Consider the following 19,345-nt stretch of genomic DNA (forward strand, 5'->3'; position numbering starts at 1 on the left):
AAACTTTTGTTTTAATGGGTCTCAAAATTCTGTGACAGATTTTTGGTCAAGTTGTTTCCATTAAAAAGTACTGATTTTAAAAACTAATAACTTAAAACTGCCACACACACAAAAAAAACCATGGTCCACAAAACATTCTCCTTTCCTTCTGAAGGTTTTACGATGCATTGTTATCATTAACCAGTCTTTTACTATTAAACTTAAATGGCCAATTGACACAAACAGTTCTGAGACCATTCTTCCACCACTGATTAAGACTGGGGTGGCAGGTATTGGGGATAATATTCATTTAGCCTTCTGAGCTTTCTAGGCAGACTTGGTGACCTTGCCAGCTCCAGCTGCCTTCTTGTCCACTGCTTTGATGACACCCACAGCAACTGTCTGTCTCATGTCACGAACAGCAAAACGGCCTAGAGGAGGATAGTCAGAGAAGCTCTCAACACACATAGGCTTGCCATATCAACAATGGCAGCATCACCAGATTTCAAAAACTTGGGACCATCTTCCAGCTTTTTTCCAGATTGACGATCTATCTTCTCCTTCAGCTCAGCAAACTTGCAAGCAGTGTGAGCTGTGTGACAATCCAGCACAGGTGCATATCCAGCACTGATTTGGCCTGGATGGTTCAGGATAATCACCTGAGCCATGAAGCCAGCTGCTTCCATTGGTGGGTGATTTTTGCTGTCACCAACCACATTGCCACGATGAACATCTTTGACAGATACTTTCTTGACATTGAAGCCCACACTGAAGCCCGGGAAGAGGCTCACTCAAAGTTTCATGGTGCATTTCAACAGACTTTACTTCAGTTGTAACATTGACTGGAGCAAAGGTGACCACCATCCCAGGTTTCAGAACAGCAGTCTCGACTCAGCCCACAGGGACAGTACCAATACCACCAATTCTGTAGACGTCCTGGAGAGGCAGACACAAGGCCTTGTCAGTTGGACGAGTTGGTGGCAGAATGCAATCCAGAGCTTCAAGCAGTGTGGTTCCACTGGCATTCCCATCTTTACGGATGACTTTCCATCCCTTGAACCAAGGCATGTTAGCCCTTGGCTCCAGCATGTTGTCACCGTTCCAACCAGAAATTGGCACAAATGCTACTGTGTCGGGGTTGTAGCCAATTTTCTTAATGTAGGTGCTGACTTCCTTAACGATTCCCTCGTATCTCTTCTGGCTGTAAGGTGGCTCAGTGGAATCCATCTTGTTAACATCAACAATTAGTTGTTTTACACCCAGTGTGTAAGCCAGAAGGGCATGCTCACGGGTCTGCCCATTCTTGGAGATACCGGCTTCAAATTCACCAACACCAACAGCAACAATCAGGACAGCACAGTCAGCCTGAGATGTGCCTGTAATCATGTTTTTGATAAAGTCTCTGTGTCCTGGGGCATCAGTGATGGTCACATAATACTTGCTGGTCTCGAATTTCCACAGGGAGGTATCAATGGTGATACCACGTTCACGTTCAGCTTTCAGTTTATCCAAGACCCAGGCATACTTGAAGGAGCCCTTTCCCATCTCAGCAGCCTCCTTCTCAAATTTTTCGCTAGTTCTTTTGTCAATCCCACCACATCTGTAGATCAGATGACCAGTAGTGGTAGACTTGCCCGAATCTACGTGTCCAATGACGACGATGTTGATGTGAGTCTTTTCCTTTCCCATTTTGGTTTAGGTTGAGCGGTGGTTTTCACGACACCTGTGTTCTGGCGGCAAACCCGTTGCGAAAAAGCGTAAACCTTTTTGTTTAAATCAGGATAGATCACAGTGTGTATCTGTTACAGTTCTAGTTTACAGGTCTGGTTATTATACTAAAGCAGAACAACGAAAATGATCAAAGTGGGTGAAATGGGCACACAGGCCAAAGAGTTTAGTAATTCTCAGCCTAGAAAAATGAAAGATGAAGGTATATACCTGTGCCTTTTAAAATTGTAAACCGGCTTACCAAATTCCAAGAAATTAAGCAAAGGTTATCTTTTGAAGCTAAAAAGATAGAGAGGACAAGTGAACCATAACTGTGCACTTGGTGTGACACTGTGAAACTCACTTTCAGAGGTGATTTGGAAGAAATACAACTTAAAATAACTTTTGATGATAGTGCCATAATGCCATAATTTTATAGTGTAATTATTAAGGAACCAAACATGGTTTGAGGTAGACGGGACCATCTGGAGGATAATGTCAAAGAAGCCTACCTTGCTTCCTGTAACTGTTGATGCTGTACTAATATAGACTATTGGACTGGAATCACTGCAATTTTGACTTTAAATACAATTCCTGTGGTCTTGTGATCTGAACAAGACCATGTAGCATTCCATAATCCATCTCAGTTTTAATATCAATATGTGAGCTAGGTCTTATGTGATGCACTTGCGGCTGAGTCTCCTTGTTTGGAGGGCTTTTAAGCTGAGATTAGAGATGGACCAGAGATCTGATCTCACATTTATGTCATTTGTCCTTTTTTTGTTCTTTCACGGTAGAGAAATCATTTAACACTTTAGTCAAACTAAAGCTTTCCCTTTTATAAATGGCTAATGGCTTTATTTACTTGACGGATTACTAAGTGTATACATGTCAACACAATGTCAGTTTTACAGTTAAGTAACAGAAAATAATTGCCCATAAATTGCTAAATAGTAAGACTTACAGGATAAATAAATCAGTATAATCCAAAGTCCTCTGAGGGGTGCTTATTCTTTTGTCCAAGGTTTATTAAACTGCAAGACTATTCTAGTTATGCCTTTTATGTTTTACAAGCTGAGATTCTGATAGTTTTTCCAGGAAAAAAAATACTTTTACCAGATGTCACCTATTCATTTCAAATTATTTTTTAAAGTAAGAAATTCTTCTAAAATTTTGTGTCACCTTCTTCCAAAAATATCAAGTTTATATTCACTGTAATCATTGTCCTAAAATAACCATTATGATTATGGGGGAAGGTATATCAAAACAGCTTCATTCTGTCAAATGGGAGAGTAGTTATTAACATGAAGAATAGGAAAAAAATGTATAAGAATTTTTTTTAAAGCCAATTGAAGAGATAACTGCAGGTTGTAAGTCAGAGAGCTTAGTTTTAATTCTGACATGGCATACAAATGTTGGGTTTCTCTGTACATATAGGTGTATTATTTAGGATGAAGCGGGCTGCAAGTAACAGAAGACAGCTCACATTTCTTAAATTTAGTTCAAGGTTGATGAATTTGTTACCTCAGTGGTGTCCTCAGGACCCCACCCCCTTCTCATTTTTCTGTCTTGCTCTCCTTGAAGATTTTGTTTTCTTAGTCTTGCCCCTACATGGTCTTGAGCTGGCTGCAGCTCACTGCATCACACAACATCTAGACTTGCCAAAGGAAAGGCACTTATTTGGATCATGTTTTAAGAGCAATGAACAGTTTCCTGAAAACCACCTAGAATGTTTTCCTGCACATCTCTTTGCCCAGAATTATGTCCTCTGACCTTTCATAAACCAGTCTGTGTCTGGGAGAATATACAGCTAGAAATATAGACACAAGGGCAGTAGGGTAGCAAGTAACTACCTTTTTGAACATTTTGTCTCCATTGCTCAACACAGCCACTGATGTATGGTGGTTTCTCAATAACTAGTTGTTACATTAATAAATAAATGAATGTACGTTGTTGATCTGACATCCTCCACTAATTAGGTGTTCTTGTGACTATGTAAGTCAACATCGTACTTTGAGCTCCTAAACCATCTCATTTTAGCATTTCTAATAAAAATTATTCTGAAATACAGCATACTCTTTTTTTGCTTTGACTCAGGACAGTTTAACACAGCACTCTCCAATAGATCTTGCTGCGATGATCGAAATGTTCTGCCCTGTCCAGTATGGTAGCCACTAGCCACATCTGGTTATTGAGCCTCTGAAATAGGACTGGAACAAGTGAGGAGCTGAATTTTTCATTCTACTTAATTTTAATTAAATAAAATGTAGATAGCCACGTGTGGCTATTGAACCTCTCAGGGTTAACACTCTGATTTTCTGGAGGCTGGTCTCCTGGCAACCGCATCCCTCTGGAAGAAATCCTTTCCCCCAGTACACAGACCTTGTGTTCTGTAAGGTGATTCATATTGACTTTTGTTCAACAGAGAAAACTTTTAAGGCTTGACAATTTTGTTTTCCTGCCTTTAGCTTATTAGTAGCAGTAACCAGGAGGCACCATGCTGAGAGGAGAGGGACAGCAATGTGGGAATCAATAAGGATGAGCAACAAAAAGTAAAAAAAAAAAAAAAAAAAAAAGTAACAGTTACAGCTAGCATTAGGTGGGAAAATAGAAAAAAAGGAAGCTTAACATAATAACTGATTTAATTAATGTGTAGTGAACATTTGGTTTTGTTGAGATTTATCTGTAGAGAAGACAGAGACAGATACAAAAGTTATGAACATTTTTCAGAGATTTCATGGCAAAAAGTATTAATACTTGGCTAGTGGACAAAGCAGTAATTTGGAAAGTATATCCTGTTCTTAAGGGATGTCAATAGATAATTTTGCTGGGTATGCATATTCATATATAAACATTACGTATGTTGATACACATACACACATTTAAATATTGTGTGGATAGGTAAGATCTTTGATGATCCAGTTTGATGATAGCAGAGGAATCTAGCAGTTCTTTAGAGTTTTTTATCTAAATCAAAGATTGCCAATGTTGTTTTGTTAAGCGTGGTTTATCTTACCCCTCACTTTCTAATGATATAGAAAAGTCATTTGTGTTAGTGAACTTATTAATTGCTCTTTTCCAACTGAGTATATAACCTACACTGTGCTAGGAAAAAAAAATAAAGGGGGGCACCTGGGTGGCTCAGTTGGGTCAGCATCTGACTCTTGATCTCGGCTCGGGTCTTGATCTCAGAGTCATGAGTTTGGGCTCCACATTGGGCTCCACACTGGGTGTGGAACCTACTTTAAAAGGAAAGGAAAATTATTCAGTTAGCTGCTTGTTGTTTCTTTTCTTTTCTTTTTTTCAAAGATTTTATTTATTTGAGGGGCACATGGGTGGCTCAGTCATTAAGCATCTGCCTTTGGCTCAGGTCATGATCCCAGGGTCCTGGGATCAAGCCCTACATCGGGCTCCCTGCTCAGTGGGAGTCTGCTTCTCCCTCTGCCACTCCCCCTGCTGTGTTCCTGCTCTTGCTATCTCTCTTTCTGACAAGTAAATAAATAAAATCTTTTAAAAAAAAGATTTTATTTATTTGAGAGAGAGAGCACAAGCAGAGGGAGCGGCAGGCAGAAGTGAGAAGCAGGCTCCCGGCTGAGCGGGGAGCCCAATGCAGGACTCAATCCCAGGACCCTGGGATCATGACCTGAGCTGAAGGCAGACGCTTAACGACTGAGCCACCCAGGCACCCAGCTGCTTGTTGTTTCTACATAATTGTCAAATTATGGGGTCAATTTTTTAAAAACTTGAGAGTACACCTTTAAGTAATACCTAGAATTGTTATACTTTATTTTTTTAAAAAAATTCTATTTATAGTTAACAACATTTTGTACACTGTGATTTACATATTTATATTAAAGGAATTTAAATCAAAAAATTATTACAACTTAAAAAAACGGACTTGTAGATTTAAATCATGTATGCTAAATGCAGCTATTCGCTATCAGGTAAGAAAATAAAACGGAAGTACTTAGCATATAATGCCTTAAGAACTTGGAAACTGAAGTATTTATTTCTTAAATCTAAGGTATTCAGGATCTTTCCCAAGGCCAGCTGAGGCTAGGGAACAGCCTGCTTGAGTTTTTTAGCACCTGCTCCCCTAAATAAAAAGATGCATCCAGATCACTATCATGCATTATAGTTACAGGCTGATAGAATCTAGCCCATTTTCCCACCACTGGCTTTGAATCCAGGACCACCACTAGGTGTCATGCTAGCATTTTAATTGAAGCTTAGATACTTAATTAAATATTATTGAGCTGGTCAAGTTTAACTGTACTAAATTTATCTCATGGAGTATAATGGAGAATTACCAAGTTAAGGGAAAAGGCTTTGAATAAGCTCTTCTTGTGAACTAGGAAAAAAAACCGGTTGAGTCATGTATATTTCTCCTTTGTCCAGCACTAATCCCTTTGCCTCACATTGTTACCATCTACCACAGTAAATGTAGAGTTAAGCACATATTTGTGATCATGTGGCCTATACTGACAAAAATTTGCAAGGCCTTGCTTTTGAATCAGTATATTATACACATACCCCGTCTCCCCCCAGCCAAACCTTGAGTTTAAACTAGCTTTGATCATCACAGGAAATTCAAAGTGTACCTTGGTGAGTTCAGAGCATCAGCTTTAGGAGTTTATAGACTACCTAAGTAAAGGTGCAAAGTCAGGCATGACTCTGCAGTTTCTGGATATACTGTGTACCTGTGTGGGTGGATTTTGGAGGCAGCCCCAAAACCTACACACCTGTCCCAGATCACCCTAGAACAGCCATCCTAAAAATGGATTACTTTAGATTTCTGGGCCAAAAGCCTTGACTAATGCAAAGACTCACTTCCTGTGTGGAACTTTGTCTGACTTATTAAAATCTAAACATATGGAAAGCCTTTCCCAGAAGGAGTTATGAGAGGCATTGCTGTAAGGAATATTAGGGATAGACCCCATGTGGGCACTTTGCAGATGCCCAATCCACTTATGTCAATAGGCAGTTAGGTCCATAGCTTCAGAGAAGCTAATGAGAGAGCAAATGTTGAATAAATGCAGTGTCTCCTTGTCAGGGAGGCATTGATAAATGAGATAATACATGCAAAGTACATAGCAAAGCAGCATATACATGCCAATTGTTATATTTTGATAATTCTTAGACAAAATAAGGCTGTTAAGGAAGAGAGGGATTAAAGGCTTACGTGAAAAAGCAAATGGATTGCCATTTGCAGCACATTTAAATTTTAGAACAGGAAATACTTGAAAAATATGTATATACTCGGGGCCCCTCGGTGGCATAGTCAGTTTAGTGGCCCACTCTTGGTTTCAGCTCAGGTCGTGATCTCAGGGTGGTGGGTTCAATCCCTGCTTTGGGCTCTGCCCTCAGTGCAGAGTCTGCTTGAGATTCTCTCTCCCTCTCCTGCTCTCTCTCTCTCTCAAATAAATAGATCTTAAAAAAATATATATGTATATACTCTGTACTTAAAGCATGTTATTAAAAGAAATTTATACGAATTGCAAGATAAAAGATTTGTGTGTTAGTGCTGAGTTTCTAATCATCGCCTTGAAGTAGTATAAAGAGGTGAATTCTTTCTTAAAGAAAATAAGAATAGTTTACTCCACTTAAAAATGTGGATGTTTAGGTTAAAAGTAATCTCAGGGGGAAAAACACATTTTGTTCCTGGTTTTGGCACCCAGTAGTGTAAGGTAACTCTTAAAATTCATAATTACCACTGTCGTAATTACATAACTATTCCTACTAGATAAAAAGGGAGTAATTACTGAGCCTGAGTTTTGGTTGTACCATTTACAGTTTTATGCCTAAAAAATCTTCTTCACCTCCCTAAATATCTCTATTTATCCAAGCCACCTATTCTTAGAAAATTAGATTAGAATTTGATCCTTTTCTCAAACGGTAAAACTTGTCTAATGGAAACATAGAAAACCAGAAGTTTAATGAAATTATTAATCTGCTATATTTGTGCAGTCATTTGACTAAGGAAGTGAACATGTGGCTATTTGAAAATTAAAGTTGTCCTTTGGTCTTATTTGATAAGTGTGCAGATTTTATGTCATGTAAAATAGAGTAGATTAAAATTGCAATATCATCGTTGCCAGAGATACCATGCTATGCAGCATAGGCAGGCTACAGGCCTTCCAAAGATTTTTGCTGTACAACTGTGTGTTAATGGACTGTAAAACCACACGTGGACTTTTTTGTTCCTACAGGTCTTTGCCTGGCTGTTCTTTCCCATATCTTCTGTGCCAGGTACTCCATGTTTGCAGCTAAACTTCTGACTCACATGATGGCAGCCAGCTTAGGTACACAGGTAGGATCCTGAACTCGGGAATTTCTACCTTTCATGAGATGTTCATATTTCTTCTATGGTCCTTGAACTGAATGTATAAGTAGAGTTTAATTTCAACTTAGTTGAAGTAAGCTTGTTTAGTTTTGTAGCAAAGGATGGAGAAGGAGCATGGTAAGAAAAAAAAAAAGTGTTTTGTGAATATTTTTCTCCAGAAAAGTACCGTAATATCATCCCTTACAAGAAAATAGCTGCTTCTTATCACAAAGCATTATATTCTCAACTTATATATGCTAAATATATGACTAAAGTGCATATGTATTAAAATTAGCATAGTTTTTAATTTGTTTGAATAAAATATGCTCTGTTACAAATCCTTTTATATGGAGGGCATTAAGATGATATATATTTAAAATATCTGGATAATATGCAGTTGACCCTTGAACCACGGGAGTTGGGGCACTGACTCCCCATACAGTCAAAAATCTGCATATAACTTTTGACTCCCCCAAAACGTAACTACTAGTAGTCTACTGTTGAGCCTTACAGATCATATAAACAGTTGATTATCATATATTTTGTATGTTATATATATTAAATGCCACATTCTTATGCTAAAGCAAGCTAGAGAAAAGAAAATATTTTAAAAATCATAACGAAAAGACATTTACAGTACTCTTCTGTACTTATCGAAAAAAATCCACATGTAAGTGGATCTGCACAGTTCAAACCCATGTTCAAGAGTCGCCTGTATTTTGTTTTGTTTAATATTTAAGAATACAGTTTGGTAGAACATTCTTTTCTGAAAAATTACTCGGGTGTCAATTGCCTAAGATAATAACATGAGAAACATGTAGTCATTCATTAGCATGAAGTTTAAAGGACAGTTTAAAAACAGGACAGATCAAAAGATGAAATTGGATGCCTTTTCTGTCTATGAGGTACATGGACAGTGTGTGTGTGTGTGTGTGTGTGTGTGTGTGTGTGTGTGTGTGTATGTATGATTGTGAACACAGACTATTTGCAAACCATTCTGTGAATGTAGATGATGACTTAATTTATTTTTCTGTGAAGGTCCAGGAAGTTTTCATAGAGGAGGTGATGTCTGAGCTAGGACTTGAATGAGAATTTCATGCAGTGTTGATAAGGGGAAAGGTGGGCACAGATGTTTATATAAGCAAAGGGGAAATAGCATAATCACTTCTACTTAAAGGCTCTTAATTACAGATCCAGACAATAAGAATACATTATACAATATTATTATTGAGAGAACTTTGTATTTATTTTATAAAGTAAAATTTCCCCTTTTCTAGGTAGTTGGGACCCTTCTGGAGTACAAAAAGTACTATTTCCTGATTGGGTGCTGCTGGTTATATGCATATGTTCAATTTCTGTAAATTTATTGTGCTGTACACTTAGGATTTGCATACTGTCTTTCAGAATGCTGAAAGCATTTCATTGAACTCTGAACAGAAGTTTTTAAAATAATACTAGTGGAGGAGCTGAAATATAAAATGGGAAATTATCTGAGATAATTTCTGCTGACTTTTTTTTGTCCCAGGAGTGAAAATGGCAACGTGTAAATTTCATAACTTTATTTTGGGGGGAACAATTAAGTGCCGGATTCCAAGCAGAGGATTCCAGGTTGCGTTTTTTAAAGTACCTAGGAGCTATGGGAGGTAACAGCTGTTACCAAAAGGGGGCTTGCATTGAATTTGACGAAGCTATTTATATTGCCTTGGTAACCCATCTTAGCTGTCTGATCTTGTCTCTGCTTCTTGTATGTAAGATCTTAGAAAACCCGCCTTCCATAATTAGAGTTTACTTGGCTGCATTCACCACCCACTCTGGTGATTTTTTGGCAGCAGAATTTGTACAAGTCTTAATTATAGCACTGTAGAATTACAGACAACTCTTCAGTGTCCTAGCAGACAAATTTGCTCATGTCTAAGGATGTGAAAGAAGGACCCAGGATTTATATGTTAGGACATTGCCTTCTGATTCACATTGTACTTACCATCAATTTTAGAGAAGAAGGTTAGTCAAATCCATGTTTTTCAGTTTATTTTTAGAATAGATGAGGCCATGTGGCATGAAGTATTCTATAATGTGTGGCTTGTGACATGAAATCACTAAAAAAATCATTTCCAGAGTTTATTTTGGTAGGAAGAATTGGTATATTGTTGATAGAGAAAGTACTGTTTCCTCAAAATGGTTTACCTATCTACTTTGATTTTTTAAAATACCCTCTAAATGAAAGAGAATAGTTGTTTCCCTGAAAATCTTTTAGCAAAGGCTTTTTAAAATTCTCAGACTCTCCAAAAAAAGAAATGAAGCTGACTACAGGAACTTGGGCCCGCCCTTTCTGAATTTTAAAATTGTGTTTATATCTCCAGTTACGGAATCTTGCCAGTGGGGGTATTCCAGTTCCAACCTCGGATCTCTCATTTAAAATCCTCCATCAACATTATGTTGACATCCTTAGAGTCTGAGCTTCCTCTTGAGGAGTCTTCAGAAATAGACTTTTGGCTTGTCCTTCTTTGGCTCCAAGAATGAAATTTCTCTAGCTGGCCTGGAGTGTTTGAGTTGCAAATACAGGTCAGCCAAAAGCATTCAGTTTTAAATCTTTATTGCTTACCTTTACTAGGTTGAATGGCGTTTGTGGGAAAGGGAAGAATGGAAATGTGATAATCTCTGGCTTCCTTTCAGAGCACTGGGGGTCATCAATGAGCAAGGCAGTCAGGAGTCAAGAAAATGTGTTTCTGGCTCTACTTCTCTACTAGAAACATATGTAAAAATGTATACTTATATATTCATAATTTATTATAAAATGTATTATATATAATCTATGAATGGGAGGAAGGTAAACAAGAATCTAAAGATTATTGCTGTTTAAAAAGTCAAAAGATTCTGCTTTAATCTGTAGTTTGTCATTCTAGCATCTCTGAGAATCATTGACTATAAATTACCAGCAGGTGGCAGTAGAAGATTTTTTAAAATGGTTTTTCAGTCTCAAGCAAAAATGGAGTTCAGTAGAAAAACTTGAGAAATGTTTTTATAGATAACACTTCTTGGACTGGGCTAGAGAGTATTCTTCTGCAACATAGTAAATGTACATTTGTAGCTTCTTATCATTTTTTTTATCCATTTTGTTCGGAATTATACTAAATAAACATGTAGGGTGCTATAAGAAAGCTTGTACATCACTAGCTTAGAATGTATCTTTCTGTGCTTTATCACTTGTATTTAATTTCAGGGGCATAATATTGTTTTCATCATTGTATTTTTGCTGTGAATAACTTTTAACAAGTGTGTTATTTATACTGAAATATGTGTTCATTGAAATGTCACAGGTAGGAGTTTTTGAGATAAGATCTGTCTTTTCAGTATTGTTTATTTTTAAAAGTATGCATTTTTCTTCAGTGCCAAGTTAATATTTCTCACTTACCTAGAAGAAAATTACTAAATGGCAAGAAATTGTGAGACCATTCACTTCAAGTATGAAGTGAAAAGCAGCAAACAAATTTTCATGGTATTGGGTGATATTTCTCAGAAAAACATCTAATTATATCTTTGGAATTTTTATCTTAGAATCGCATTGCCAACCCATGTGTGCCCTGATAAGGCTGGTAAACAACTAGGACAAAGGACAAGTTTGCAGTTCAGGGTTCTTAGTTCTGGGGGCTCTGTCAGGAAAAGCAATTCTCCAAATCTAAAAAAAGAACAGAAATTTTCTCATAGAGAACATGATGATAAGATAGAAGTGCATTTACTCTGGCTGGTAAACTTAACAGAGGGAAATATTTGGGGCTTTTTCCCTCTGTTTTTTGTTTGTTTATATGGCTTAAGCACATATTTTGAAACTGAAGAATAAATTTGTCTAGAAAAAAATATATGTAAAAATGATTAAATATACCAGCCAGTCTATACATTATCTGAATTCAGATGACACTAAATGTCTGATAATTTTAAATACTTAAGTTTAAGTTTTTGGTGACCATTGGAGGTGCAGGGGTTTTAACTACACAAGCCTTCTCCTCAATAAAGGGCAAGGGAATTGCCTTAAAATTCAGAGGATTGTTCTCTGGTCGTTAGCTGAGGTTGGGCTCTCAATTGTTTGCCCAATATTCTCATTCTGCAACATTTGGGGTGTCATTTTGCAATGTCATTTTGTTTCCCAGGTAGAATGCTGCTCAGATATTCCTGCCAGCAGATTCTGCTTTAATCTACAGCCTGTGTCATGTTAGCTTTGAATCTCTAGCATCTTTGAGACTCTGAGAATCATTGACTACATGTGAATGCAGCCAGAAGCCATGTGTAACCTTTCAAATACAGGCTCCTTCTGGCTACCGCAGGGCCTGGGTTCTCTCCCTGCAGCTTGGCACTATTTTGTTGAGACCGCCAGCTCAGGAAAGCCACTGTGTGTGTAGAGTCTGAAAACATGTATCTAACAAGTGTATTTTTATCAGTTGAAGCAGAGTGTGACAGAAATTGTCAAGTGTCAGCTAATCAGAACATTGGTTGGAAGTTTTGGTTCATCACTTGGTAACCAGGGTATCCTATGTTATTCCTGCTTTCGTTACAAAAGGAAAGTGTTTAAGAATTTAAGTACAAGGATCAAAATTGGATCTTGCGTTGACAGTTGGATACTTGAGAAACACAAAGGGTCATCATTCAGTAGAACATTTATGATTATTTGTTAGTGCAAACATAAGTAGGTTAGAAAAGTGTTTCTTACACTTTGTGTCGGCATCTTAGTAAAATTCGGACACAACCAGTAAGTCTGGGGCGGGTTTCTGGACGGGGCTTGTGAGGAGGTTAGGTTAACCGTGTTATGACCTAAGGACATCTGGTTGTTGCTGTTGCTGCCAGTCCTGCGGCTGCTATTATTACTAAACCCACACTGTCAACCTATTTTCCTTACTATGAAAAATTATTTCAGAAATGCCATTGATCAGATTTTTACTTTCATTTAAAGTGTCACTGCCTTTGAAACTACTCACAAACATCTGTCTTTCTTTCTTGAAGGAAGGACTTCATCCTCCCTCTCGTCCCCCAACCCTGGGTTACTAAGAAAAGGAAAGGTACTTAGACAAGCAAACTAATGGACGACTCAGAGTACAGTCTAGGCTTTTATTTTGGTCTTTCTCATAGCATTTCATACTTGGCAGAGCTTCTCAATGTTGTTTTTGGACATAAAATAAACCACTAGAAAGTGTAGCCAGCCCCTCCCAATTCCTTCTTTCCTCTAAAGAGCTTGAAAGTGCCCCCACTTAAATGGTATTAAGTATGTAAGGCTTCTATTTTTATTTCTCATACAAAAAAATTTTGTATTTGATTGTGCCTTTTCTTCATGTAGGGATTAATTTGGTGAACATGAATGAAGAGCATTCTGCACACAGACACAAATATACACTTAAGTAGAATTGATTAATCTATTTGAGTCTTAATGGCCAAAATAATATTACATTCATGACTGGTGCCCATTAAGTTGTCCAGTAGTGAAATTAAAACAAAAATCTCAGCAAACCCTGCTTATCCCAGGTGAGGATCATCATTTATCCATAAACTCAACCACTTTGAACTCATCTTCCATATGCACAGTTTTGAGATTGTGCAATGGGAAATTCCAGGCAAGATATGCACACAGAAAGTATGTACATAACGGTCTAAAACAGTAACCTCACTGTAAGAACCAAGTATGTGCGTGGATCTCTTCTCTTGTATACTCTATAGTACTCCATAAGCTGTGGACTTGGGGTGGGGAGACTCGGCTGGAAGGTCTCCACGGAGCAAATGGAATTGACCCGGTTGTTGAAGGTTGTATAAGATGTGAGGACTTAGAATGTGACACATTCTGGGAAGGGAAAACAGCAAAAATCAAGGCATGGGGGCTATGATGGACCTGGGGAATTCCATTTCTGTGAGGCCTGCCCCTGTGCATGAAGAAATAGATCTGCCGACCACAGATGAGGCAGTTTCATATTGCCTGAGAACCGTGGGGAGACACTGATGGAGTCAGTCCAAAAAGGTGCAGTATGAAAGGGGTGTTTTTAAGGATTAATCTAGCAATTAGGGATTAAATGAAAAATGGATTAAAGTAGATGAGAGGCTGGAATTTAGGGAGATGAGTTTGGAGAAGCTGGGTTAGGGCATCCTAACCCTTATCTGGTTAGGATGGGTTGTGAGCTTGGACAATGGTAGGGGTAATGAGAATCCAAAGGAAGAAATAAGAACTAATAAAAAAAACCCGCCTGTTTTGCTTTATGAAAGCTTTGGAATTTCACTTCTGTCTTTAAACCAATAAAAAGACCACATTGCACATTTTATTTAATAAATGCTAATATAATAAGTGCTAATATAATACTTACTAAGTATTGTGTAGGTACTGATATCACCCCTGTTTTACGGAGGAAGTAGTCAGGGCACAAAGAATGCAAGTTCCTTGCCCGAGGTCACACAGTTGTAAGCGACAGAAGCAGTTACTGAGCATAAGCAGTCAGGCTCCAGTCCTTCCTTGCCTTTAACCACTATGCATACTGCCGCATAAATCAGGAATTAATGAGATTTACTCTATCACCAAAGGAGGTCGATGATTCTCAGGTGCCTGTGAAACTGGTGGTTTCATTTGATTCAAATAGAAAACGCAGAAAGATTTAATAGTCTGCAGCCTTAGGGGTTTAAAGTTTCCATAGCATATGTAAGCTAGTGGTTTAGATGTTACCTACATAAACATGGAGATCTTGACACTGTGAAATAGGTTCTTTAAGACAGGCTGTGTAGTGAACCTGTGATTATAGAATGCACATAGCTAATGTCATTTGTGGTACTGAACTCAGTGATTTACATGTATTGCCTTATTGTTACAACAACCAGATGAGCCAGGACCTGCCATCTTTCCTATTTTACAGATGGAAAAAATGGGACGAAGTTCCATTACCTGTCTTAACCTTCACTAGTAGAATGTGGCAGCTGGAAGAAAGATTCAAACTCGAGGCAGTCTGGCTCTAAAACCTGTGTGTTTAAAACACTGTGCCATGTGGAATGAGAAGGATCATTAGGTGCAGATAATTAAAGCACAGTTAAGGTTTCTGAAGCCAAGGAGGGGAAAAGGGTTTCTAACGGAAGGACTGAGCATCAGTGGGAGATTAGTCCTCAAATTTGGCAAGGACAAGGTCACTGGAAACTTGGAGAGAGATGATGAAAATGAGACATAAAAGTTTAGGGAGGAAAGGGGTAAGGAAGACGTGGGAGAAGCTGATTCAGACTGCACCTGAGAGAAGTTTGGCAGTGAAGTTGGCCCGGGATCGGCCTGGGAAGGGGAGCAACTCAGGTGTCTCTGATCATAAAAAGCTTGCTGAAGGGAAGGTGGACCCTGGGGCTACCAGCTACCAGCAGCCAAAAGGGCAGGTTTCCCCATCTCCCCCCATCCCCTCCTCATTGGTATTTTCCTCTTTTGAAAGAGAGCTTTTTATAGAAAATTGATGAAAGGGTAATAAGATTTAGTGCATTTCTCTTTGGTTCCTGTTTTTATTTATACTTTTTGATTGCATGGAAATGTTTTATGCAGGCAAGTGACACTCTGCTAGCATGCCTAGCCTAATCTTGTTACATCTAGAAGATTAGAGCTATAGTTTGAGCTCCCCCTCCCCCATTTCTTGAATCCAAATTTCTTTGATGAGTTTATATGTGAATCTGCAGTCAGTTATGAAGTAAATTTGTAACTAGTGATTATCAAATAATTTTATAGTCTTTTCCGCAGCCAAAAATATTAATATTATGTTATTCACAAGTATGTGCTTTGAGAGGTTAAAATGACATTGGTATTCAGATAGACTGAAACTTGAATATTAATCCAAGTATTGAATTTCAGAAGAAATAATGTATTTTATTTTTGCTTTCTTCTTGAGTACACATTTCCTTTATATACCAAATTTTTCATTATTAAATATTTTAATAGAGAAATCCAGCTTTTTTTCAGCATGCTTTCAAAATTTAGCTCAACCATAAACTGTTCTCACTAAGTTGAAAATAAGTGGACGCTGAAGTTACAAAAATAGTATCATGGTCACACTACTGGGAAATTCAAACTTTCCCAAGTGCTGAAGTAGCAAAGCAACAGAAAGAGTGAGTAATATTCTGAATGAGGCTACAGTGACATTATCATGTTTGCAACATGGCTTTTGTTACTAGGAAAATCTGTGAGGCAAATCCAGACTTTACCAGAAAATACCAGTTTGGAATCTTCTATTACAGCCTCAGAAGCATAAACTATCCTTGACTTTTAAAAGACTACTTTTGATGTTCCTAACTAAGGAAAATCAGCCTCTGAGAAAAATTGTTTTTATGAATATTTAATGACAGCTCTAAAGAACTTTAAGTAACAAATATGGAGTGTAGGAGGAAGAGCCCCAGTTCTGGAATTAAAAGGACGAAGGGAGTAATATCCCTAAGCCGTATCAGAAAAGTCTTTGGAAAAATAATGCCTGCCTTGCGGAGTTGTTAAAAGGATAATAGATGGTGTTCAAAAAACTTGAAACAAGACCTGGACAACAAGGGAGCAGAGGAGGAAAGTGAGGTCGAGTCCTGCTGCCACCCAGCACTGAAGAGGCCCTTTGGGTTCTGCTGAGTCAGACACTTCCTGATGACTTCTGGAGCCCTGAGCCTGGTTTTGTGTTCTTGAGGTTTTCTTCAATCAACTGCAAGGGAGGTGACAGTTTTGTTCAGCCCCACCTTTTAAAACAGTCAGCTTTATCTTGCCTGTTGCCACCCTTCTCATTGTACTGTCCCAATAAAGGCTTTTCCATTGGTCTGCATTATCTGTAGACACTGTATTAATCTTGCTTTGTTTGTATATATATTTTTAAAGATTTACTTAATTATTTTAGAGAGAGAGAGAGAGCAAGTGCATGAGCGGTGGGGAGGGGCAGAGGAAGAGGGAGAGAGAATCTCAGGCAGACTCCTGCTGCCTTGGGGAGCAGCTGGAGTTGGACTTGGGGCTCCACACGGCGCTTGATCCCATGACCTTGAGATCATGACCTGAGCTGAACGTTTAACTGACTGAGCCACCCAGGCACCCTTGCTTTGTTCGTATTTTTAAAATGAGAGATTTCCCCCCCCAATCTTGAGTATTTTCTAAGTGCTTGTGTCTTTATTGCTTATGTAGAGTTGTTGAAACCTTAAGAACTGGAGATATATGTCTTTCTTATATATATATGTATGCTTTTATATATATATATATTTAAATAGGCATATAAATGTCATTTTAAAAATATGCCTTTATATATGAAAAACAAAATACATATATATATTTACATATACAGTGTGTGTCATGTAAGCTTTGTGTGTGTGTATACTTTTAGAAATTGAAATAGGCTTATATTTCAAAAACACAGAAATACTCTGTGATGAAACACTCGGTGTACTGCTAAGTACTACCTGCTAAAAACACTGATATGCATAAATTCCATGTGATCCTTACAACACTGAGAGGTAGTCAGTATTATTTTTATTACCTCTGCACTACACATGAGAAAAAGGAGACCCCAAAAGATTACGTTATTTGCCCCCTTCCTCCACCCCACATCAGCTAGGTCTGTCAGCTCCAAAGCCCTGCTCTCCCTCCCCACCCCGCTGCGAAGGACACCAGAAAACTCCTCCAGGGTGCCTTTTCCTCCCCTCCCATGGAACAGAACAGCACGGTCTCTTGGAGACGCTTTTTAAAACAGCTTCGTTGAGATACAATTCATAGACTGTACAGTTCACCCATTTAAAGTGTATAATTCATTGACTTTTAGTATGCATGCAGAGTTATGCATCCATCACCACCAATTTTATTTATTTTTTCTAGCTTTATTGAGGTATAGCTAACATTTACTACTATACAAATTATGTTAGTGGGTCTCTCTTAAGTCTCGTTTTTAGTTCTCTGACATCTTGCTTCCTTTTGTAAATCTTTTCAATGATGGGCCCTTACAAAATTGGTTCTTAAATTTACAAATATAGCTGTGAGTCCTAGGAAGTCAAGTCTTGGAGCTTTAGCAGCTTGCTCTACCGACAGAGTGTCTTACATTGGGTTGCCAGTCTGCCTAGCTAAGCTTTAAGGTCCTGAGCAAAAAGACTATTCTTTTTTTTAATATCATATGCTATACCCAATGATAAACAAGAGGGCCAAAATGACAACAGTTATAAAAGTAAAGCCCCTTTTCCTATAGCCTTGTTAGTTGTGTGGAGTCTAGAACCACCTTTCTAGCAAAGCTCCATTTGGATCTAATCTCCCAAGTATGCAAGGGACGGGAGGAACTTGGTTTCAGGCACTATGTTTTGGTTGTAAGGGTGAATGTTATTGCCAAACTGAAACATTTACATGTTACATATCAACAGCCAAGTGCATTTCATGGCCAAATTTCATCTGCAGAAGATGGCATGTGTAAGTGATCTTATGGAACTAGGTGTGGAAATGGAGAAATTCCATAGCAACCCCAGACCTCACCTCTAAGCCCCACTCCAATTCGTTTTATGCCCTCGCCCCTTTAGGAATACAGAAATCAAAGTTAAATGAAAGTGTGATACTCTGAGTTCATATTCTCAAATTTTTATATTTAAAAAATTTTTTCAGTATGGATTTCCCTTTTAAAAAAATATGCATAGAGTTAACTGTATTTGGGAATTAAATGTATTTTATCTCGATGCTTCCAGAGTTTATCCCAATTGTTATCATGTTCCTGTAAACCATCTGTCTTCTACAGTAGCCTTGAAACTATCCCCCATGGTTTTATCTGGCCCTGGTCTTTATAATCTGTTCTCTTCTCGGGGCCAGAGTAGTCCTTTCAAAGACTTAATCCACCCAAGTTATTCTCCCACCTAAAATCCCTCAGTCACTTCCTATAAAAAGAGGAAATTTGTCTTTTGTCCAGAAGACCCTTGAGGATCATTCCTGCCTACTCTCATCTCACCTCCTACAGTCTCTACCTGTTCACCCAACACCAGCCACAGTGGACACATTTCAGTTTCTTAAACATACCACTTCCTTCTTGTCCTGGGTTCTGGGTTCCAGTTAACCCCCAAGCCTGGAAAGTTCTGCACCAGTGTTTACTTATTCATAAATTTATTCATCTGTCAATCCTTCACACTCAGCTCTTACTTTTATCACCTTAGAACAGCCTCCCGGAGTAGCCCCCTGCCCCACAATATCACATCACTGTTTATTTTATATCATAAATCAGTATCTGGGCTCTCTTGTTTATTTATTATCTTCTGTCCCCTTCTTCACTTCCTACTTCTCACCTCCTAGAATAGAAATTCCATTCAGTCAGGAATTGCCTATCTTGTTCATTGCTATGTTTCCAGCACCCACAAAAAGCTTTTTGGCAC

The 19,345-nt window shown here is 38.2% G+C and overlaps 1 protein-coding gene across 2 annotated transcripts in view; it reads left to right on the forward strand.

Annotated features, from left to right (window-relative positions):
* The window catches only part of ADGRV1 (adhesion G protein-coupled receptor V1), a 524,455-nt gene that overhangs the window by 232,611 nt on the left and 272,499 nt on the right, over nucleotides 1-19,345 (forward strand). For both annotated transcript variants that reach the window (XM_073887989.1, XM_073887998.1), the window contains one exon: nucleotides 7,896-7,996. In XM_073887989.1, coding sequence (XP_073744090.1) covers nucleotides 7,896-7,996 — 101 coding nt within the window. The remainder of the gene's footprint in view (nucleotides 1-7,895; nucleotides 7,997-19,345) is intronic.

This window comes from Callorhinus ursinus, unplaced genomic scaffold (genome assembly GCF_003265705.2).
Source record: "Callorhinus ursinus isolate GAN/ISIS: 27379988/994484 unplaced genomic scaffold, GSC_fseal_2.0 scaffold3, whole genome shotgun sequence".
In the NCBI taxonomy this organism is placed as follows: Eukaryota; Metazoa; Chordata; class Mammalia; order Carnivora; family Otariidae; genus Callorhinus; species Callorhinus ursinus.